This window comes from Tauraco erythrolophus, chromosome 13 (assembly GCF_009769465.1).
Source record: "Tauraco erythrolophus isolate bTauEry1 chromosome 13, bTauEry1.pri, whole genome shotgun sequence".
NCBI lineage: Eukaryota > Metazoa > Chordata > Aves > Musophagiformes > Musophagidae > Tauraco > Tauraco erythrolophus.
Window position 1 is genome coordinate 23,590,718 of NC_141477.1, and position 22,552 is coordinate 23,613,269.

Below are 22,552 nucleotides of genomic sequence, written 5' to 3' on the forward strand. Positions count from 1 at the left end.
TCTGCTGCTGTCCCCCGGCTCTGCCCGGTGTGCTGCCAGAGTGGTGGTGGGCGAGCTCGAGGACTCGGCCGCCTTTGGAAGGCTCCAGCCCCTCCACTGGAGCCCGGAGCCGCGGGCAGGGAGGACGGCGGAGCTGAGCCACAGCTCTGCGTCACGGGATGCCGTGGCCCAGCCGCAGCCACCCCCGGGCCGCGCGGCACGGAGCTACGTGAGGGGCGGCAGGCTTGGCGCGAGCACCCAGCGCAGTCCCGCGAAACCTTGCACAACGGAGGTTTATTTGGAACAAACGGTTTCCCAATAAATTATGTAATTTAAAAATTTTGAAGAAAAGGAAAAAAAAAAAAAAAAAAAAAGAGCCACAAGGTAGGGGAGCCCCCAGCAGCTCAGCCAGCGCCCAGGGACCACGGAGCCACATGGACACCCACGGCCTGAGCACAGGCACTGGTGGGGGCTCCAGGACCGCAGCCCCCTCCCCAGTCTCTGGCAGTGGCCCCCCCCCAGCTGAGGCCACGCAGCCCCCAGCCCGAGCAGGCAGGACTGTGCGTAGTGTTTCAGTGGGACAGGGCTCCCCCTTGCACACAGCAGTCGTCAGACCCAGAGGTGTCCCCTCCCCAGCCGTGTGGGACCCTGGCACTACAGCCCCCCCCCAGCACAACACCCCCACATGCCCCTCAGCCGCTCTTCTGGGCCCTGAGGTGGATTTCTGGCTCATTTCCTCCTGTCACGTTCTCCCTGCAGCCTGCACCCTCTGGAAGCACCTCGGGGAGGGGGGAGGAAGGACAACATTCACCACCATCCCCATCACCCAGCCCAGTCCCACTGTGTCCTGCTCCGTGCCACACATGGGGACAGCCCTAGAGAAGCTGAGTGCACCTCACTGCCCTACCTGCCCTGGGCTCCTCCAAGGCACCCACCATCCCATGTCCCAGAAGGGAGCTGGGGCACAGGGGCAGGGAGAGGAGAGCAAGGCGCAGGTGGCAGCGGCAGGAGGCTGGGAGCGCAGGGAGAGAGCTGTGTGCCCGAGCCCTACAGCCCAGGAGGGAGGGGAGAGGATAACACCCTGCTGAAGGGAAGAGGCCAAATGTCCAGATAACCTTCTGGGGACAGCCACGGTCCTGCTTGCACAGCACAGTGATGGGGCATCAGGGTTGTCTCGGTCTGCCATGTGGCAGAGGGTGAGATGTGCCCAACGCCACCTGGGGCCGAGCGCGGGCTCTCAGCAGTACAGTCGGTACGCACCAGCACGCTCGCGCCTGCAGGGATGCAGCCGGCCGTGCCACGGCCCCCCAAGAGCACTGTCAGTCTCCACTCTTCCCCGCAACAGCTCCAGGAGATGGGGGGTGAAAAGGAGAGAGAAGCGTGACTCGGGGAACTGGTGACACTGCCATGGGATGATCGGGTCGCTGGCACAGTGCTCGGGTATCAACAGATCCACCCAGCTCCCAGGAAGAAAGCAGGAGGATGTCGTGGATGGCAGTGCAATGAGCGTGCAGGTCCTCTGCAGTGTAGGGTACAGCGGTGGGAAGGAGAGGGGAACACGTCCCTTCCTACTGTAAACACGGCACTTGGAGTAGCTTAGAGCCTTGTACCCCTCTGGAGCTGTTGGAGACCCAGCCTCAGCGCGAGGCTGGCGGCACGGGCCTCGGCTTTGGCACTCGGGCAGGAGTCACTCCTCATCCCCGGCAAGCAGGAAGCTGTAGAGGAAGTTGATGGCACGCTGGCGGTCCTGCTGAGTCTGCTTTGCCATCAGGTTGGGCGGGGGGCGCAGGAGGAGGCTGGAGAACAAGGCGGCTGCAGAGGCAGCAAAATCAGTTATCGGTCAGGAGCGGAGACCTTGAAAGGCAGCGGGAAGGGGCTGTGTTCCAGTGAGGGCAGCCGGAGCGGAGACACGGAACACTTACCGATCATGGCGACACTGACGTTGTTGTCTTCTGAGTATCTGAGCAGCTCTCGGAGGAACGACATTAGGTACCGAAACACACTGCGATGGCAACGGGGCAGCTGGAAAATCACCTGCAAAGAAAACAAAGAGAGGAAGCCTTTCCAGTTGGCATCACTGCAGCCTGGGCACACCGTGGCACTGCGGGCTCCAGTCAGGCAGCCTTCCCCCTTCTGCTGCCTTGAGGCCGTTCCGTGACCACTGGCACAAGCCCCAGGCCCAGAGAGAAACCAGCGAGCCACCCACTGTAGCCTAGTGCTGATGGCACTCGTGGGCTTTGGCTCCTGGTATCGCTGCCTCCAGGGTAACGGCATCACCGGGCATAAACTACCACTGCCCTGGGGCTGCTTCTGCTCATCTCCATCGGATCCCAGCTCTCACCCCCTGGCTGCACAGCAGCAGCACGAGGACCAGGACAAGAGGTTTCCTGATGCCAGTACTGAAAGCGTGCCCCAAAACCTCCTCCTCTGCCCAAGGACATGCTTGGCCTTGCTGCCCACCAGCTGTTCTTAAGAGCCACTCGGTCAGAGCCCCTAAGGGAAGCACAGGAACTGCAGCTCTGCGCAGGTGCTTAAGCCGTCAAGACCAGAGGAGGCTCTTCCATCCCTCGGGGCTGCTATTCCCCACGTGCTCTGAGTGACACAGGGCATGCCCGGGGTCTCTTTGGATGCCACCAGACTGCTGGGAGACACTGCAGTACCGACCTCGGGGCAGGAAAGCACTGCCAGAGCACCCAGGCCATCCTGCCCACTGCAGAGAACCTTCAAGCAACTGCCCCCGAAGCCCCTTGCCAGCTCCTGGGAAGGGAGCGGGACCCAGCAAGCCCCAGGACCGAGGCAGAGCTCGCGGCAGCAGGGAGAGCTGCCCTGAGCCTGCGGCAGGCGGATGGAGACGGAGGCAGCACCGCACCTGCCGGCACAGCCGGCTGCTGTGCGACCAGTCGAGGCACCGCTGATACAGCTCGTAGCAGATCACCGGCTCTGGCAGAGCCTCCAGGAAGATGAGGAGTGCTTCAGCCACGGAGTGGTTACTGCCCGCTGGACCGGTGGGAATCAAGGGGCATGCCGAGCAGATGGACCACCTCCCTCCTCAGTCTGCTCCCTGCAGACACTCCCCTCCTTCCCAGTTGCTTAGACTCTGTTTCCCCCTTGCAGGTCTTGGAAGTTCTCTACCTATCTAACTGCTCCCTGAAACCACAGCACTCCTCCTCCTCCTCCTCCTCTGTTGTCCCCCATCCACAGAAAGCGCTGTTCCATCCACCCTGCACTGCGCTTGCCCACTTCTAGCCCCACAGAAGTCCTCTGCTCCATTAGCCCCTTCTCCAGATCATGCTCCCTAATGTCCACCCTCCTCAGCTCTTGCGCTTGGCACAGCCTTGCAGAAGCTTCCAGAGCTCTGGCTCTGTGGCCGCTGTAGCCAGCACACGCTCGGCTTCAGGAGAGGTTATCTCTGGGGGGAGAGGGGGGAGCCAGCCCCCCAGGAGGGACCCTGCCAGCTAAAGGTCACAGACAAGTTCTCCTGAGAGGGAGCTCTCCCAGAAGAACTGAGACCCAGCAGGCTCCTGGGACAGTGAGGCACAGCAAAGGATACGGATTGTCTCGGGGATACTGGTGTCCAGGCAGTCAATGATCTGCTCCAACTCTTCTTGCATGCCTGGAGTCTGGAACAGGTCCTCCTGCCAAAAACAGCACAGAGATGGACAGTCACCTTCCTCACAAAGGCCGAGGCACACAGTGACAGCGGGGTGAAAGCTGGGACCCCCCAGCCAGTGCCTCAAGCACAGGAGAAAAGTCCTGCCCTATGAACACCACACTGGAGTCAATCTCCAGCTGCTGATGCATCAGGTCACCAAGCTCTCCAGAGCTTCCCGGCACGGCAGAGGCCTCCTCCCTCACCTGGTGGCAGGCATGCTTGAACAAGTGGTCCACCAGGAGCCAGATCTCCTTTGGCACCTGTAGCGGCATCTCACTCGCATCCTCGCTGTCCAGGGAGCCCATCTGCAGAACGGATTTCTCCTGGTGGCAAAGAGCACACAAGGTTTCAGGGAAACCTCAGTCCCTCTGGAAGGGCCTTAGTAAAGAAAGGCTGGAGCAGGGAAAAGCAGGACCCAGGACTCATCTGGCCCCTACTTGCTTTTACAGCACAGAGCCATCGCTCCGTAGGTCCCAGCTCCACTCCCTCCTGCTGCCCCCCAGAACAACCACCACGAAACTGCAGAAGATGGTCTCAGCCACACCAGCTCCCACAGGATGGGTCTCTTGCTGGCCAAGGTGGCCTGTCCAAATCCCAACTCTCGCTCTGCAGCTGACACTCTGGAGGACTGGAGCCAAGCGAGTCCTTCTGCTGCCTTCACTTCCACATTTTAGGCTAAATCCAGCCACCACGCCCCGCTCATCCAGCTGATCTCTGGATGCAGAGTGAAGGCCATGCCTGTCCAGACTCCTGTGTGCTCTGACCATGTCCGTCCTCTGGGTGCTAAACCAGACCCGTTTTCTACAGTTTCTTTCCTGATTTTCCAAAGGAGAGGTCTCTTCTGACACCATTGTCACGTTTTCCCACTTACTCATGCCAAGCAGCTGACGAGCGCAACCGCTCCGAAATCTCCATCACATCAATCTTTAACAGGATCAATGTTTTTGCTTGATTTTAATCTCACTTCACCATCGCTCACACCCCTGTGTACTCCCAAGGAGGAAGCCATGCACAGCTCTCGTGAAGCACGTTCGGCAGAAGCACCCAGAAGACACCGGCACAGAGGGGAACACAACCCAGGGACGCCAGCGGAGAGGAGCGCCACAAGCCAAACGCGAAGCGCTTCACTTCAGCTGCCAGCTCACGTGACGACTGCCATCGCCGTCCCTCTGCGGCACACGCAATCGCTCACGGCCAGCTGGGGCCAGCTTCAGCCCCCCAGCGAAGACACGAGCCCCGCCGGCACAGGCAATAGCCACGCTTGCCACCCAGCACAGCATAGCTTTGCTCTGCCCTGCACACCGCCAGGTTTAACCCAGCCAGCAGATGCTGGGTCGTGGCTACACGTCTGCCTTGCTCATCCGAGCACGCAGGGGAGGTCTGGAAGCAGCACGGTAGGCAAGGTGAGAGCTGTGGACCCTCTTTCAGAGCTCAAGCCTTTTCAGCAGGAAATCCCCACGCCAGGGCATTGCAGCACCCGGGCCGAGTGCCAGAACAGCATTCGACTCTGCCAGGCTGTCCTGGGCACGACTTGGAGAGTTGCGGAGACCCTCAGGGCAGGAGACCCCAGCTGCTCAGGGCAGAGAAGAAGGAGAAGGCTCGGGGCGGCTCAGGGCAGAGGAGGAGGAGGAAGAAGCTCAGGGCAGAGGAGGAGGAGGAGGAAGAGAAGGAGGAGGAGGAGCCGGCGCTGGGCCGTCCGCTCCACCGTGCGGGCACCGAGCGCCCTCTCCTGCCGTGTCCGAGGAGGGGAGAAAACGTCCGTGTCGCTCTGCAGGAAGGACGATGCTCTGCGAAAGGATGTTCCCAGGAACTCCTCTCTGCTCCGGTTCAACACCCGAGTTCAAGCCCCTCTTGCAGAGGGGACATCCATTCTCTCCCTCCTGTTCCACCCTGGCACTGCCTGGAGAGGGACGTGTCGCCCAGCCCGGGACGCAGGCACGGAGCCAGCTCAAACAAGCTACCAAACGCCCGAGCCGGCGCCGGGAGCGCAGGAACAACGCTGCCGCGCACACGCCGGCATCTCCCACTTGCTCCTTGAATGACGGACCTGACTCGCTCGGCCGCCAGCACAGCAGAGCAGCGATGCCGGCCGGGCAGCGGAGGCACCGGCGTTGGCAGCCCAAGCCCTGCTGCTCGAGGAAGCACAGAAACATCCGTCTCCCGCGCGAGGCCCTCCCTCAGCCTCCATAAGGACACAGCAAGATGGAAAGAGCAAAAGACTTCAGGTTTTTAATTCAGCCCTCTCCCCACATCACCTCTCTGAAAAGGGTGCTGTGGTGAACTCCATCTTCTGTGCATGGTTAGAGCTAATTTGGATCTGTCAAAGGTTGTCAATCTTTTTCAGAAATAGCTATCATTGCTGCTAGGATCAGGAGAGTATTTTCTTTTTCCTCCCAGGCAAATTTGGCGAGCTTTAAGCAGCTTGTTTGGGCCGGCCCCGTTGCGGCTACGGGGTCATTTTGTGCTCCTACACGTTCCCATCTAGCGCACAGCTGTGCTAAGAGGCTTTGCTGGAACAAGTGCTCCCTCTGCACCCACCTCCCCTGCCCTCCTCAGCAGCAAACAAGGGGAAAACTCTCATTCTTTACAAACAGGTCATTGAGAAGCAGACTTCCCCGGCAAATGTTTGCGTTACCTTTTCTAAGAAGCTGTCTTCTCCCTGAGAGCAGTGGGAAAGAGAGAAGAGGAAAAAAGTATCGTTAAGAGAGAGAACGCACTCTCAGATTAAGCAGAAACCTAATTTGCATTACGAGAACCCGCTGAGCGCCAGGTCCTTCACACATTTTGCTGACATGGCCAAAGTTAAACCTGTGGTGAGAGATTTGCCTGCCAATTAGCAAAAATCCTGCTCACATGATGAACAACCTTGTCAGGATTTCTACAAACTCCTCAAAGGGGCCTTGCAGCAGCACCGTTCGCTATCCAGCAAACGGTCAGGCCACGGGCAGATGACAGGTGTCCACCAGGAAGAAGTTCTCCTTCTTGAATCTTCCTGGTAAGAAATAAACATCCCTGGATTATTTCAGCCATCTTCCCTTGCGACCAGGCCAGAGATAAAACCCTCGCTGGGCTAAATCCGTATTTCTGGGTGTGTGGCAGCTGTGGAGCTAGCAGGCCCCCTAAGCAGCTTTGTGTACAGTCAGGGAAATGAGTGTTTGTGCTCAAAACCCCGGGCTGCTCGTCTGTCTCAACCTAATAGCATTAACACCCTGCGAGGAGGAGCGTGCCGAAGCCCCTCCAGGCTGCACGTCCAATCCCTCAGGCGATCCTGAAACACAGCATCCCTTTCCCAGCGCAGTGCAGGCTGGCAGCGTAGGACACTGTTCAGCGGAGTCTGCAGGAGGAAAGAGAAGCAGGCTGCCCGAGCTGAGTTTTGGCAGATTGACCTTTCAGGGTGGGAGCAATGCTGGGAACATAGCTGCAGCCCCCGTGGCACAGGGCACGCCCGGGAGGGAGCAGCATCTCGGGCTCCCCTGCGCCTTCTGCAGTGCCCGCTTCCTTTGGAGGGTCACTGAGCTTTAGTAGAGCCACAACAGACCGGGCTCTTGCAGAGAACAGCTTGCTCCAAACACAAGCTGGCACGGGTGCTTCTTCCAAGGCACGGGGGGAGGGATGGCAGCCACAGGCTTGGGACGGCAGACAGCCACGCTGCACAGGAGAGGGGCTCGTTTCGTAACGGGTGAGTCATCTCAACAGCCTCCGTACCACCTACCTGCCTGCTCGCCCTGCTCTTCACCTCTTCCTGTGGCGTTCAGCACAATTAGCTCCATGAGACCAACCTGCTCCTGACAAAGATTCTTCAAGAGGCTTTTTAAAGCCCACAGTAGGATCCCAAGAAAAAGTAGGATGAGACACTAATACTGAAACCTCAAAGGCGAGATGCTCAAGTGTCAGCAGCTTCTCCCAGGAGAACCAGGAGAGCCATTTCCAAACAAGCTCCCACCTACACTTTGCTATCCTGCATCAAACTGCCTCTCAGACCCCTACTGACCTGCATTCTCCAGACCTCCTTCTGCTGAAGGCAACAGATACAGCCCAGGCTGAGAAACACGCTCGACACAGTGAAGGGCAAGCCCTAACGCCACCTGAGTGCAGGAGGGAAAGTAGCTCTTGGTACACAAACACCGTGCCTTCCTCGCACGGTCTGAGCATCAGCCAAACACACGCAACTGGACCAACACGCTTCCGGGCTGCAGCGCGGTCAGCGTGTGCGCCGCTCTCCCTCGCAGAACGCGCTCGGCTCGTCCTGCCTCCAAGAATTTCCCAACTCACAGGTATGATCTAAACCAAAACACCTAAAATAGCTCTAACGTGACAGTAGCTTTATAATCCGAGTGACTAAATTTTGCTTTGGGCCGTCACACATCGTATTGCTTGAGTTTGCTTCACGTGCTCTGATGGCAGTACTGCAGTCCCACTGACCCCACTGGCACAAGAGACTGTTCCTTTGCTGCAGATACTGGGACAGGGTGCTCTTCTCCGATTGTTTTCCTTCCTGTACTTCTGTATGTTTCACTGAATAACAGGAGAAGGAAATCTATAGGTAAAGGAAGCAGAAGAAGCCTCAAAGTACTCCTAGAAAAGTAATAGTGTGTGTCTGTGAGGGCAGAAGTCAAGAGTCGAGGCCCATGTTCCTATCTATCAAGGCAGAAGTCAGCACTGAGCAGGAAAAAGCAGGTGGAAAAGCCACCAAGACTCATTAAATGCTCCAGACCAAGTTCAACACGTTTCTAGAATAAGACTGACTTTCAGTCGAAGCCTGAAAAGTAGAGGAGCCTGAGGCTTGGATTAGCAGCTTGAACTGGGGGCAAACACTGTGTCTTAGCCTGATCTTGTGATTACAAAAATCAAAATTTTGGTACAAAAATGGCCTTTCTGTGTGTTGGGTCTGTGAGAAAAGTAGACACCTACGACAAAAGGTGGGAACTGGAAGAGGCAGCAAGAGGCACGGTGCAACTGCCAAAGGAAGAGGAAGTGTGGTGTGAAGAGAAAGCGTACGCAGAAAGGACTGGAAGCTGTCGAATCCACAGGCGTGAAAAAGCAGCAGCTCACTGGACAAAAAAAACGCAGGTAAGGATGAGACTGTAAGGTATGGGAGGAGAGGAAAGGTGTCGTGTCAGAGATGGAAAGAACTGGGCTAATCTTTCAGGTGAACAAAACCCAAGCGGCTTTCCTGGCTAAGCAAGAACGAGCACATAGGCTGAAACTCAGGAACGGCTAAACCCCACTGAAGCAAGGCCAGGAAAGGCCATCGGAAGAGAGGAAGGAAAGAAGGCTGGAAACAAGAATTAGGATCCCCAAAACAGGCCTAAATCTCAGAAACAGCCACGAGACACCAAAAAGACAAAAGGTGACCAAGGCACAACTGCAGGCCCTCGCACGCACGCGAGTGGTTCAGAAGGATGAATATTGACGCCCGGGGCCGGTGAAGCTTGGGGAGAGGAACAGGCCAGTGTGGTCAGTGGGAGAGGAACTGGCCATTTGCTGGGCTGTACTCGTCAGCACACCCAACAGCATCGAAGTCCTTTCTTCGGGCCTCCTGTTTCTGCTTGTTCCTTCCCCCGAGCAGTGCGAGTGCCTCAAGTGTCCAGGAGGAAAAGGATCCTGGAGCCCTCGTCACTGCAGAGGAAGCACAGGCACCTCGGAGGAGAACACTTCAATCACACCTCTTACGACACACCAGTGCCACCCAGCTGAGCCTGCCAGCACCAACACGACAGTAACACAAAGCGCGAGGTGCTGGGATCACTTTTTTGTCCCACCAAACAGTATTTAGAACCTACTCAGAAATAGGGAATAAAGTACAGGCTGTCAAAAGCCACTGGTTGTGGTGGAGGGAAATAATAAGAGAGCACCTCAAGGCTGGAAAAAGTAAACCAGCTCAGAGCCAGCACGGCTGATCCTGGCTGAAGGCATTCCTCCTGCTTTTAGGAGTAATTAGAAAGGAATATGGTCTCTCCCTGTTAAGAGAGCTGCTCCGGAACGCTGCTACTCACCAGGTCAATGAGTTTGGTGACTGGGACTTCTCGAATCGGTCGTCTCATTCGGCATAAGGCCTCCAGGGAGGTGCCAAAGCAGCTGGGCAGGTAGGTTCCACTGATGGTAAGGAAATAGTCCTTCCCTCGGTCCAAGTGAAGGACAAGAATATCCTCAATTTTATCCTCGCCAGAGTTCAGAAGCGTTACTGAGTCCTTACTGACATACACATCCAGGGAGATGTCCATGCTCTCATCTGCAACAGACAGGAGCTCTGAAGAACACAGAGATGCTCTCCAAAAGGGATGACAAGGACAAACAATCAGTGGCAGTGACAAAGGCCACAAAACTGAGAAGACACACAGACAAGGATGATGTCAAGAAAGATGAGACGCAGGAAAGATGGGAAGAAGTGAACGGAGAAGGGGTAGCAGCCTACACCAGTACACACTGTAGAAACCGTGGTGAAACTCACCTGGCTCCAAGTAACCTTCACAAGGCTCAGCCCGAAGCCATGGCTTACAGTAGTGGCTATCGTTGAGCTTTGGGATGAACGAGAAGTGACAGGGGACCTGCCCGTTATTGGTGATCTGGAACTTCTGCTTCTGCAGCTGACGGAACTTCACGTTCTCAAACTCAAACTGCAGAGCAAAGAGAAAACACAAATCATGTTAGCGGCCACAGTGGGACACACAGCTCGGCACCCAGACTCTGCCGTGGCAACCCATGACTGAGAAGTGCCCACGCAATGCAGAACTCCTAACGGAAGACCTGCCAAGAAGCCAAGGCAAGATGTCCCTTCTAATCCAATTCCTGATCATAAGATGACAGATGAAGTTCTATTTCTTATAATCCAGTTTACTGAATCAAAGTCTTTAAAAGTATTTCTAGCACTTCTAAGGCTGCTGTGTTTGGGAGGTGGACAGTGATTCAGGTTTCATCCTCACTTCTCTCCTGCTTAGCTCCAGCGAAGGAAGGAAGTCATTCTCCATTCTGTCCATTATACGAACGATGTCTTCAAACAACTTCCGATACTTCTGCTCATCCACAACCTTTACCTGTGGAAGATCAGAAAACACTCAGCAAAGTTTCTGACCAGCTTCACAAGAACTCTTTTGATCAGGAGTAAACTGCAGCGGCAGAATATTTCTTTAAGCACTTGCTGTGTGCAGCTGAAAGGCCGAGAGAATTTGCACGCACGGGTGCACCTCCGAGCTGCGTATGCAACTTTACGTGTATTTTACCCCTGCAGATGTTACTACAGTTTTTCTGGCCACTAATTACACTACTGGGAGATCACTGGGGGCGATCTCTGTGGGACAGCGTTGGCGTCTCGCAGCATTACTCAGGATTCTCCAGAGGAAGAGGAGAAAGGCTCTCCTTTAAGGAGACCTGAGGTACCTAGGGAGCAGGGGGTAGCAAACCCAGACTGTCTCTATTCAGTAAGGCAGGAAAGCCAAACCTGCTGCCAGCCATTCACCACCAAAGAAATTCAGATGTGAACCAGTGACACGCTCTGGTGTTAATACACATCAGAGGCGACATCACAACAGCAGGCACAACTATTTACAGGTTTCTGCTGTGTCTCCTTGCGGAGGACAGAAAACCATTGGAGTAGCTCACCCATTCTGGTACTAGATATCACGCGTTATAGCCCAGAAGCCAAGCAGCCCCATTAAAGCAGCCAAGGGAAACACCTTTCTATTTACTACATGGGCACACCTGCCCAGGTAAACTCCCGGGATCACCTGCACAACTGGGGCATAACACTACCCGGGTGCGACACAGCCGAGCAGCGCTGCGCACGCAGAGCAAGTCGCCGTTTGGGCGGCGGAGGCTGCCGAGCAGCAGCACACCTACGCGGTGGGCACACCTTGTTTGTGTTTCCTCTGTCCTCTCGCAACGGCGTGAGCAGAGGTGCCTCCACTACATAACCCCCTCCTGAAGGAATGGAAGGCAACACTGTGGTCCTACCCTAGCATATAAAAAAAAGTTACCCCAATGCGGAAAAGCGCGCTGACTGGCTTGTGGTCACTGGTCTTCAGGTCCATGTGGCTGCAATACCGGAGCTGATTTATGTTCCCTCCTCTCCAAAGGACTCGATCACACCACGCTGGCACACGACACTTTCCACTACAAAGAAAAACAGGTTACCAGGGAAATACAACAATCCTAATGAACCATCCAAGCTGTTCCTCTTCCCAGCCAGGCAGCTCCCTCCGCCCCCACCGTCATTGACTGAATCAGCAGTGACAGGATGAACTCCTATCACTTCCCTCAACTTCAATACTTTGTTATTTTGGCTACTCTCTTTCCCTTTCCCTCTACAGCAGCTAAAATTCCCATCCTTTCCAGCATCAGGAAACAAAACAGCCTCAGACAAGACTGTTTCTGCAGCCTGAAGCCTGTGTACCCTGACCCAAGCTGCACTAGTTTCTTTGGCTGCCAGATCTTTGTGCCCACTACAACCTGATCCTTCGCTTACTGTTTCCACTGCAGAAAGGCTACTCAGCCATTACTATTATGTTATGGTTATCCTTTTCCAGACTAACTACTGTGCAGATTCATAAACACAGGCAGAGGAAAATGCAATCGCTGTATAGTTTGAAACTCCTTCTTGGGAGTTTCTCCATTTAGAGCCAGCTTCTGCAGCAGATGCATAAACACCCGTGGGAGGCACCAACAGAGAGCAGCGAGCAGGAACCACTGCTGCTATCGCAGCACAGCCACCCCTGCGGGTGAGCAAGTCAGGGAACAGGATGACTCAGAGAGACTGTTTCCTTATCTTTTCAATTCCTTGTATACTGGTTGGCTGTCCCTGGTAGCAGAAAAAACCCTGCAGTGCAGGGCCACCTGCGGGCTCACACTTCACCTGCCTTCACCTATGGGGATCAGCAGCAATCGAGGTTTAAGGCATGTGCCTGGTCATACAGGTCTGCTTATTTCAGAAAGTCGGGGAAACACAGGAGCACAGACTTGTCTATGCACTCCAGCCAGCACCATAACACAGAGGTATTTCAGCTCTAGGAAGCAGGAAATCAAGTTTTGTGAGAAAATGCTTTCTATGTCATAGGCAAACATGTCCGTTGGCAGCTGATTTACCTGGAGTCCCAGCGATCTGTTTTAGAGTCATATTTATACGTGGGGATGAATTTAATCTCTCCCTCGTTGAAATCTGCAAATGCTTTCTTATGAGTGCGCTGAATATTCAGCTAAGGCAGAAAAAGAACACTTAAAACGAAACCAAAAAGCCCCCTCAAACACCCCCCCACCACAGCAGAGTGTCAGAGAGCAGATCTACAGGCAGAGCAATTGTAACCTGTGGCCATGGGACTCAGCAGACACCCCCCAAACTGCCTCTCAGACCTTACACCTTTAAAAAAGGTAAAAATTCAACACATCAGTGGGATGTTTCCTAAACAGATTGGATCCGAACTGGCACAGCGCTGCTACCAGACCATGCAGACAGCATAAAACAATAGCTAAGGGAAATATTAACTGTTCCACTTGTGCTAAATGCCTGAATCAGGCTTAAGCATCACCATCGTTAATATCACACTGCTAATCATTTGAGCAAAAGCCTCCAGGAGTGCACTTGGCTGACAACCCGACACTGCCTTCCTTTTCTCATTTACTCTTCTGAAGAATTTCCTAGTTGTTTTCCTCACAAACATCTAAGCTCCAGTTGTTTTCTGCAGGAAGCTCTGCAGTACAGCAAAAACGAGCTACAGAACAGCATCAATCAGCTTTCCTGTTAAACTGCGTGTCGGAGATGACATTACACTACTTCTGTTCATGTTTCACAGGTACAATCCTTCATCTTAAAGGCACATCTGGCGCCGTCTCGTTTTTCAGTGTGCTGCAAAGAAATGCTGAACTGGGAAGACCACAGCACAGAACCTAGGTCCAAGGGGCTGAGCAGAGAGCCTTGGCCACAAGCACTGGTCCCTAAATCAGTACCGCTTCCAGAACCCCCATTACAGCAGCTTTTGTTGCTGTTACAAATTCCTACGTTCCTGTGTGCAGTTTGTATGTAAGAGAGAACTATTCCAATCTGCTGCAAAGACACCTCTGGGGTAACTGCCAGAGTCATCCAGTTAATCCCGGTACGACGTCCCGTCTGTTTTCATTCAGGGGGTTCTGTCACCAGGACACCCAGAGCTCTGTCTGGGCTCTACGTCTACAGACACTCCTGGCAGGGCACGTGCCAGCTCCTCGCAAGCACACGCACGCCTTGATCCAAGACGGCCTCACGAGTACGGAGCAAACTTAAGCGGAGTTCACTGACCTGGTCGTATGTCAGCAATTTCTGAAGCTCATTCTTACTGATAAGACTTTTCACTTCACTGGCATCAGGGAGACAAAGCCTGTAGTTCAAGTCTCCTAGCCAGATGACAACACTGGAAGCAAAGACAAACGTGGAAAAGAACAGCCAGTAGTTAGTACCGCAGGCCACGGAGGCAAGAAGGGGCGTAGGAGAATAGACGGTCGGTTGCTGGTGATTAAAGTTGAGACACATGGAAGACAAAAGGAGACATGAAAGATGGAGTCTGACAGCAGAAATTTCTAGTGGCAGCAGATACTATAGCACTAAGTCCATCTCCTCTGGAATCCCACATGGGATGGACGACTTACTTTAACGGGAGACGGTTGAGTTTGCCTCAGTCTGAAAAAAGCCCGAGAACATCACCAACTCTCTAATGAGGTGAAACCAGCCCAGCTCACCAAGCTCCAAAACCTCCCGAGCTACACGAAATCCATCTGATATTCAGGCTCTTCTGGTGTACAGAAGAGGGCAATGACAGAACTCATTAAGCAGAGCCGGCTCATCGACCAGTTCGGCAGGCTGGTGTGCGTGTACCCGCACGCTCCTACCCCATGCGGTACCGTGCTTTTACCAGTTCTTTTTCCACTGCTTTTCCTTCAACCAGACCAGGCCACTACTGCGTCATCCACCTAACAAAGACTGGCTGATGCAGAACTGGCAGAAGCAGAGTTCAGTTCCTGTTGAGTTTATGACCTCCTGAATGTTACTGTCCCACCTCGCCCACCAGCCACGCTGCATCAGCACCTGCTCTTCCTCTGCTCCTCTCTGGGCTTTCAAACAGACCTACAGCCTTCTCACTACCAGCAGCTAAAGAAACACTCGGGGCATTCACTCTTTACTCCATAAAGGTTTCATTTAAAGATTAAAATCTAAATCCCTCTCTAGTATCAAAGCTCTTCCTGTTTATAGTCAAACCTTAAAATTTCCATTAATGGATTATCAAGGATAATCTAATATTTGAAGTTTTTTTTTCTGTACTAATCTACTCTCTACATTTTATTTCCAGTTTTCGAATGGTTTAAATATTAAGTACAGAAGTATTAATCACTTCTATCAGCTTTAAGAAAACTTAATTGATATGCTTTGCTGTACACGTTTGAGTTTGATTTGGATTATTCATCACCACTGTACTGTCATCTGATTAAAAATAATAATAATTTAAAAGAAATCAATATTGCCTGCATATCATCCGATTGATTTAAAAAGAAACTGAAACAGCAGTTGTAACCACTTGTTACTCAAAAAAGCCTAAAGAGCACAGCCTCTGCCCATCCTGCCATTCCTTCTCTTCCCTGCTCATGCTCCCATTTCCCATCACAACCCCCCCAGTTTCTCCAAGCCCTGCAAAGTTCAGCCATTGACTCGGAACGGCGCCTGCTGAAACGGGGCACGCCAGGAGAGGGCAAGCAGTGACAGGCAGCACAAGTCACCACTAAGAAGGTGACCACGTAGTCTGACTGCAGGAGCAGGACTGCACACCAGAGGCCTTTTCAGTTACATTATTAAGACAGAAAACTTATCTGCACGAAACCTCCCGTTGCTGTGATTCCGGCTTGATTTGGATTATCCAACACTACTTCAAAAGGGAAAAACAGCCAAATGAACTTACTCGTGTTTCATGATGTTGAGCTGAGGTAGACTATCATCAACGGTTACAAAACTCATCCGAGCACATATATCCTTGTAATCCTGATTCCGCCGCTCGAAGTCCTCCACGTGAGCAGCGAGGTGGGAATTGACAACGCAGAAGGTGGTGTTGTGGAACACAAACCTCACCGCCACGCCGCCCTTGTTGCCCTGGGGAGAGCAGGTACCAGCGTCGTTAGAGAAGGCGGCAGGTGAGGCACCAGAGAGGAGCCGGGGAGGGCACAGACAGGTGAACAAAACCCGACTGTGCCGCTTCTTGCATGGACGCACGGAAGCAACACATCGGCCTCGGTGACTCACCATCTTTCCCATGATTCCCGTGCCCACGGACTCCGTCATGATCTCTCTGATATTGCTCAGATGATCTTTCTTAGCAAAAACGAGCAACATCATCCCAACCAGACGGACCATGTGCACCTGCAAAAAATAAAAGGAATCCTGAGTTCCCAGAAAGGCAGTGGAAACGCAGTTCTGATTTGCCTGCTCTGTCTGGTGTTCTGCTTCTCTGGCTCTCCCTGTTCCTCATCACCTTCTGTGCTCAATACGTGCTTGCAACACCACTCGAAGGACCTCCTGTCCCAGAGAAAGGCTCTGCAGGACAATCTGTCACCTGTGCTGAGCTCACTACATTCCCCCTCCCTGCTGCTTTTCCACAAGCAGGGCTGTCTTGCAAGGCAACAAACTTCATAAGCACAGAGCAGATCTGTCTGTGAAGTCTCAGCCTTTTGCTTCTTGAGCACAGTCTACAGGCTCACTTTGGAGGCTTAAAACCATTAAGATGTGTTGGGATTAACCCCATGCAGTGAGGGAAGACACTGAAATCGGAGAATTCACCTGGAAGAGCCCAAGCACGCAGTCCACACTGCAGGAGCAGAATTTGCACGCAACCGCGAGTCTGATCTACGGTTTCAGTCACTTCCCCCTGCCTGCAGCCATATCCTGCTCTCTTCCTTCCACGACAGTGGGAGAAATTCACCTAAAACCCAAGAAAAAGCCAAGGGGCGGAACACGAGCCTCTCCGCAGCGCAGGCCGTGGCCCCCAGCTCCCTCTCGACGCCCTCGGTTCAGCGAGGGGCTGTTTCCTGCTCTGAGCTCCTGTAACGTGCCGCTGAGCTCAGCTCAAAGCCAGCACAGGGGCGTGCCGGTGAGCACACAGGCCAAGGGGGAAGGGGAAACTGCTTAAGGTATTTAGGTAGTAGGGAAAATACTTAAGGTATTCCGCTGGTACCTACAGCGGAAAGGTTTGCTACAGCTGAGATATTAATTTTATTTACCAGCTCCAGACATACGTTGCTTCTATAGTACCACAGCAAGAGGGTGCCACAGATAAAGAATTTGAATGTGCTGCTATGATTCTATCAAGCGTACTATTTTCCTGATACCTTCCTCATATTTCACAAAGTTATTTTGATCCTCATCTTTTTAAATTTCTGCTTCAAAGTGCGGTATCCCCCTACAACTGTGGGACAGAAATGGACTCTCCGGATTGAAGTTGTCAAACCTGACACGTGCACAGGCACACACACGCCACATACACACCCTTGGCTTCTCCAGTCACCACTCCCGGGGTCAGGTGAGGAAAGGGGAAGCCCATTTCTGTTTTCCTTCCAGTCATGTCAACTCCACGACAAAAGCCCACAACACTGAACAGAACTCACTTTCTTATACTTAGCCTGCGGGTGCAGGGACTTCTCCACAGCAGCCAGCCATTCTTGCTCCTTTGCAGAATCAAGGTAGAAAAACGCCTCCGTGCTGAGGTCCAGCTCCTGGAACCTAAAAAACCAAGCCAACTTCAAACACCCCACCTCTCCTCGCTGCAGGAAATGTAGAAACTTCTAGCAACAGCTCCTCTTGGAAGAGAAGCTCCTTATTCCCACGTGCTAAACAGAGCAGCAGAATTTCACCACGGTGCCTCTGAGACCTTCATGCCACACGCTCCAGCAACCATCTCTCTGAGAAGTATTACTTCAGGCTGAGGACAACCAGAGAGCTCCCTGGATGCCTCAAGGAAAATCCATTTTGTTATGTCATGGCAGCCTCATTTAACCCGATACTCCACCCCATCCAAATGAGTCTTCCCCCTCACACAGCTCTTCCAAGACACAGCTCAGCTTTGTGGGACCTCGGAGAACGTGACAGGAACTTAAAATAAATACAGCCCACCGTTATCCAAGCAAGAGCAACAAGAAACCCAGCACCATAAGTACATACGAGGTCACTGCTACTCACCCGATGCAGTAGAAGTCTGGAGGCTCCGAGTCGCACACCAGCCAGGGCTCCAAGCTGCTGTCTGGAGACTGCCCGTTCACATTCCACGTTCCCACAAAAAATCTACAACACAGAAGCAGCTGAACTGTTAGAAAACACAGGAACAAGTGCGCCAGCCCCGTCTCTCCAGTGTGTGCACAGCAGCATCCAGGCTGGGAGCAGACACAAGGTGGGAGCTGCCCATGCGCAGGCCCATGCCAGCTATGGGGGAACTGAAAACTCTCCCAGGCTTGGCTCACTTTCAGCGACACTCATTTCGGGGATTTTGCAGCATGCTACAAAACTAAAGACGTTTCATGGGGGCCAGCAAATGTCTGGCTCTTTTAACATCATGTCACGTGGGGCACCACGAATACAGCGTGGTGGGACGGCTGCCTTCACCCTCTTTCTGCCCGACTGCTTGAGTCTGGCTCGAGGGGCAAGAGATCTGACACATATTTGGGAAAAGACACGAAGGGAGAAGCTGCACTGCAGGCACTTATTGACCTTCAGCCTGCTCCGACTCTCCTTTAGCCACCCAGGCTGGCCACACATCAGCGCTGTCAGATCTCAAACCTGGGCGAGATCTGAGTTCACAGAAAGGACGAAAGAGCTTTGTCTCTGTGCACACAGCTCCTCAGGCACAGCTCTAACCTGAAGTTGTGAAGGTTGACATATGCCTTCTCTCTCTTGGCAAGCACGTGTTTGATGAGGCCTTCTCTTTGTCCCGACTGCGTGCTGGGCAAAAACATTTTGCGCATAGTGTTGGTCACTTTTGGCTGGTCTCTTGATCCACCTTCTCTCTCTCTGTGAAATCTAGGGAGGAAGCAAGAGCAGAATTAAAACTGGTTCTGCTGTCTAGGAAGAGAAGGAAAAAAGGGAACAGATTCTCCACGTTACTTACTGCCTATTTTGAGGCACAGGAGGAGGTGGGGGTTCCCGGCGAGATCCCATTTGGTGGTTTTGCATGTTTCTTTTCTCTTCTAGGCTTAGAGTGTTGAAGTCATCCTCAAATCCCAGAGCTCCTACAATGAAAAAAACAAGCACAATGCCCTGAGAAACAATTTCAAACAGCTCAGATCAAGAAGGAAAAAATATAACTCTACAGAAAGTGAAAAGGCAAACGATAATAGCAGTGTATCAACTCTGATGACTCAGGGAACAAGAGAAAGGCTTACTAACAACAAGCCAAGGCAAGAGGGAGCGTAACATACACAAACCAAGGGCAGAAGACAGCCCTCGAGGAGGAATGAATGGTGCAAGGCAACAGAATCCAAGGACTGAGATGTTTTATTTTGTGCAGGGTGGTGTGAAGTGAGGAAAGGGGGCAGAGGCCAGACTTCTGAGTGCAAGGTCAGACACAGCTCCCTGTCCCCAAGTGCCCCATCACCCTGTGCAGATCACAGAGAGTACACAGAGGACAGACAGTTCAGTACCCGGAGAAGAGGTCTGCGATAGACCTGGGAGGTTCTTCTCCACCTGGTGCCAGCTGGCTGAGTCCTTAGGTTCAGGAAGAGCCTTCATGTGGGCTGGAAAAAAAAGTCAGCCCTGTCAGAAACTGCTGGCAGTCAGAGGATTGCACAAACACAACTATAGCTCTGCTTACCTTCCTGTATGCTCTGCACTTCTGAAAGGAACCCTAAGCAACGCTCCTCATCAGGGATTTCAAAGAGCCGCTCCGCCATCTCGTCACCTTGTATCCGGACCTTACAGCCTGCTTCAGGCACAAACACAGACTCACAGAGTCAGTCAACCTTCACAGATATCGTGTCCTGAGAGTGACCAGGATCTCTAGGTATCCTTGGAGCTCATCAACGAAAGCCAACTTCCAGGTATTGTTTCCGATGGGTATCGGTACCTAAGCTAGTTTCCCTGTGCTTCTGAGATCCCCCCTCATTGCCTCCCTTGGGGAGACATCAGTCATGTTTTCCTGGCTTTAGGAATACTCCTCACTACTTCAATCTCACAGAGAAGAGCTCTAAAAGTAGTAAGAAAAATTTATTGAAAGGGAAAGAATTGGTGACTAGACAGAGCATTGTCAACATGGAAAAAGGCAGACAGCAGCCTCGGCTCAAGCACAGGTCAAAGAAACAGAAAGGAGACGAGAGTGGTTCGCAGTGCACTGCAGGGCCTTGGGAAAAGACTTAAGAAGGCTGACCAAGTGCCAGTACTTCAATCTGGGCATTTAAGACCATGTCTGCCATGACAACTGACTGTCTAAAAAGAGCCAGACAACATTAGAGGGAATACAATCCCTGCTTGACGGAAAGACAAACACAAAGTATGGAGGAAGACTACGAAGCGGTAGGTAAAACAAGCACACGTCAGTGCCCAACGGGCTCCTTCCTGAAAGGAGCTTTAGCCACACGACTGCAGTTATAAAACTTACTGTTTGTAGCTATATCAATCAGGAGGGTTTCTTCTGCCTCTGGAAAAGAGAAAAACAGGATCAAGAGAGTTCATGCTGAATGCCGCAGTAACTGAGCGCTCAAAAAAGCATGCTGCCTGCTACGAGCCACAAGAGAGTCCTAACAAGGAACAAACAGCTTTAACTGACATCTGTACCACTGCTAACGGCTCCAGCAGAAAGAATGGTCATATCTGGACAGCCTGGACAGTCACTTCCTGCAATCGAAGTGTCCCAGGGGAGATTCCTACATCCAGAGCTCTCGCACACCTGGATGGTTTGTTCCACATCGGTGTAGCTCCTTTGGGAAAGACCAGCCTGACAATGAACTTCAGAGCTTGTCTACACAGCAAAAATGATAGGCAGGACCAGACCAAGGGGTAGAGAGGGCTATAAGCTAATCCAGGTAAAGGTGCTTTTATTCCTGAACAAGCATTTGCCCCAGGGACACACGCTGCTATTTAACTTCTTCCAAGACAAGGTCAAAAGCTCTTTCCCATTCCATGAGTGGCTTTTTGGACTTGACAGCACGCCAGACCTTAGAGAGAGTTTTGATCTGAACATGTAGGAATCAGACTAAAGCTCCCAACTCTTGCCACGACGGAGCAGACAGACAGACGTCAGCAGACACCAAATGCTGCTGCAGACAAGCGCTGAACGCGCTGGCTCTGAGCGACGCCGAGCCCACCGCTCATCTGAACCAGCCGAGTTCCTCACAACTGTATGCTGACATGGAAAGACTACCCGCTCAGACGAGGAGGAAGCAGAATTCTATAAACTGTGAGTTTTAGTTTCACGGGGAAGCATTCAATCTATCTGGGCGCTCCGGAGGCAGGCCAAGAAACGCCGCTAAACTCGGGTTTTGCCAATGAACAGCAGTGGATTCCTGCCACCACCAGAGAGCCCACTCCAGGAGAGTTGGTACCTTGTACGCATTTAAAGCGGCTGTTGATGGGAATATAATCCGGATCAGAGTTTTCTTTCTCCTGCGAATGGATAACTATCCTAGAGACAGAAAAAAGGCTTGTAAAAACAGAGAAACAACTCCCTCCTCAAACACAGGCAAATGTTAACACAGTCACAGAGCTGTATTTACAGAGAAACGCAATGTTTGACTTCTACTGCTGTGCTGCTGGGATGGGAGTCGGGAAAGGGGAAAAAGGCTCAGAGCCGTGCAGGATGCGGGTGCACATGTTGAGAGAGTGAGCGCCGTTCAGCTCTCGCTGACACGGGGCAGATTCCGCGTTAGGGTGGCAGCAGCTCCGGCTCCCCGGAGGAGCCCAGAGGAGCCGGGGCACGCAGCAGGAACACGCAGCTGGGACGCAGGTTCCCCGTCTCCCTGCTCGCAGGACACCGACTCCCACGCTGGAGGGAGAGCGCCGGGGGAAGCGGCGGCCGCCAGAACCCGCTCTGCCTCCCGGCGCCTCCCGAACCCCGCCGCTCCGCAGCGCTGAGTTTCCTCCGGCGGTCACAGCGCCCGCGGCCGCTCGGCGCAGCCTTCGCCACCCGGGGCCCGGCGGCAGCGGAGAGAAACGGGCCGTCCCAGGACACGGCGCCCGCCCCCCGAGCCCCCGCAGCACCAGCCCGGCTCACGGCAGAGCGGGCACACGGCCGGGCCGGGCCGGGCCTCGCCTCCCGCCGCCGGGGGGGCCGACCCGCCCCCGAGCCGCTCCAGCCCCGCCGCCCCCGCCGGCGCGGCCTGCAGCCCCGCCGCGGCCCCGCACTCACCCGTAGCGCCCGCTCCGCCGGCCCAGGCTGAGCACGCACGGCTCCCGCCGCCCGGCCCGCACCTCCGCGCCGGCAACGCTCTGCGCCGCAGCTAAGGAAACCGCCGCCGACTGCCCCGCTCCCCACCGGCCCCCGCCTGCCCGGCCCGGCCCCTCCCGCCCCTCCCCGGCCCCGGGCAGGTCCCGGCGGATACGAGGAGGCCCCAGGCCGCGGCGGGCGGCTCCATGGCGGCGCCTCGGTCTCCCGGCGACTCCGCGCTGCCCACCGGCGCGGCGCAGAGCGGCGCCCCCGCCCCGCACAACGCCCCCTGCCGGCAGGCGGACCGCGCCGCCGACGGCCGCGCGGGAGAGGGCGGGGCTGTACCGGGGGCGGGGCTGTACCGGGGGGCGGGGCTGTACCGGGGGCGGGGCTGTACCGGGCGGGGCTGTACCGGGGGCGGGGCTGTACCGGGGAATCGGGGCGCGGAGGTGCGGGATGCGGCCGTGGGCCCGCCCGGCCCCGGGCAGCTCCCCGCGGGGTGCCCGCACCTCGCCTCCCGCCGCGCGGGGGGGTGGGGCCCGGTGCCGGGCCGCGTGCCCCGCCCACCCGG

The 22,552-nt window shown here is 54.2% G+C and overlaps 1 protein-coding gene across 6 annotated transcripts; it reads right to left on the minus strand.

Annotated features, from left to right (window-relative positions):
- Positions 1-665: 665 nt before the first annotated feature.
- OCRL (OCRL inositol polyphosphate-5-phosphatase) lies at positions 666-22,189 on the minus strand. 6 transcript variants are annotated; one of them, XM_086619392.1, is made up of 24 exons: positions 22,157-22,189; positions 21,964-22,043; positions 21,161-21,240; positions 20,218-20,256; positions 19,435-19,545; positions 19,265-19,357; positions 18,733-18,850; positions 18,483-18,644; positions 17,811-17,912; positions 17,240-17,354; positions 15,882-15,998; positions 15,544-15,731; positions 13,896-14,007; positions 12,710-12,819; positions 11,605-11,740; positions 10,555-10,665; positions 10,083-10,248; positions 9,628-9,863; positions 6,267-6,290; positions 3,835-3,954; positions 3,530-3,614; positions 2,849-2,976; positions 1,902-2,013; positions 666-1,791 (listed from the first exon to the last, which is right to left on the minus strand). In XM_086619392.1, exons 1-24 carry the CDS (start codon positions 22,187-22,189, stop codon positions 1,667-1,669), a joined length of 2,703 nt encoding a protein of 900 aa, XP_086475518.1. In that variant the 3' UTR covers positions 666-1,666. The 6 variants fall into 6 exon arrangements, with proteins under 6 accessions (XP_086475518.1, XP_086475523.1, XP_086475519.1 ...); XM_086619397.1 differs by lacking the exon at positions 22,157-22,189 and having other exon boundaries at positions 18,733-18,853; positions 21,964-22,009; XM_086619393.1 differs by lacking the exons at positions 6,267-6,290; positions 21,161-21,240; positions 21,964-22,043; positions 22,157-22,189 and having other exon boundaries at positions 18,733-18,853; positions 19,435-20,913.
- Positions 22,190-22,552: the final 363 nt, after the last annotated feature.

What these genes read in the sequence shown, in the direction of transcription:
- OCRL (XM_086619392.1), bottom strand. Translation starts at nt 22,189, where the DNA reads ATGGAGCCGCCCGCCGCGGCCTGGGGCCTCCTC. An exon ending in GATTGATATAGCTACAAACA is followed by an intron (nt 19,546 to 20,217) that starts GTAAGTTTTATA and finishes TTGTGCCTGAAG; the next exon opens with CAGGCTGTAAGGTCCGGATA. An exon ending in TCACCAAACTCATTGACCTG is followed by an intron (nt 6,291 to 9,627) that starts GTGAGTAGCAGC and finishes CACTGCTCTCAG; the next exon opens with GGAGAAGACAGCTTCTTAGA.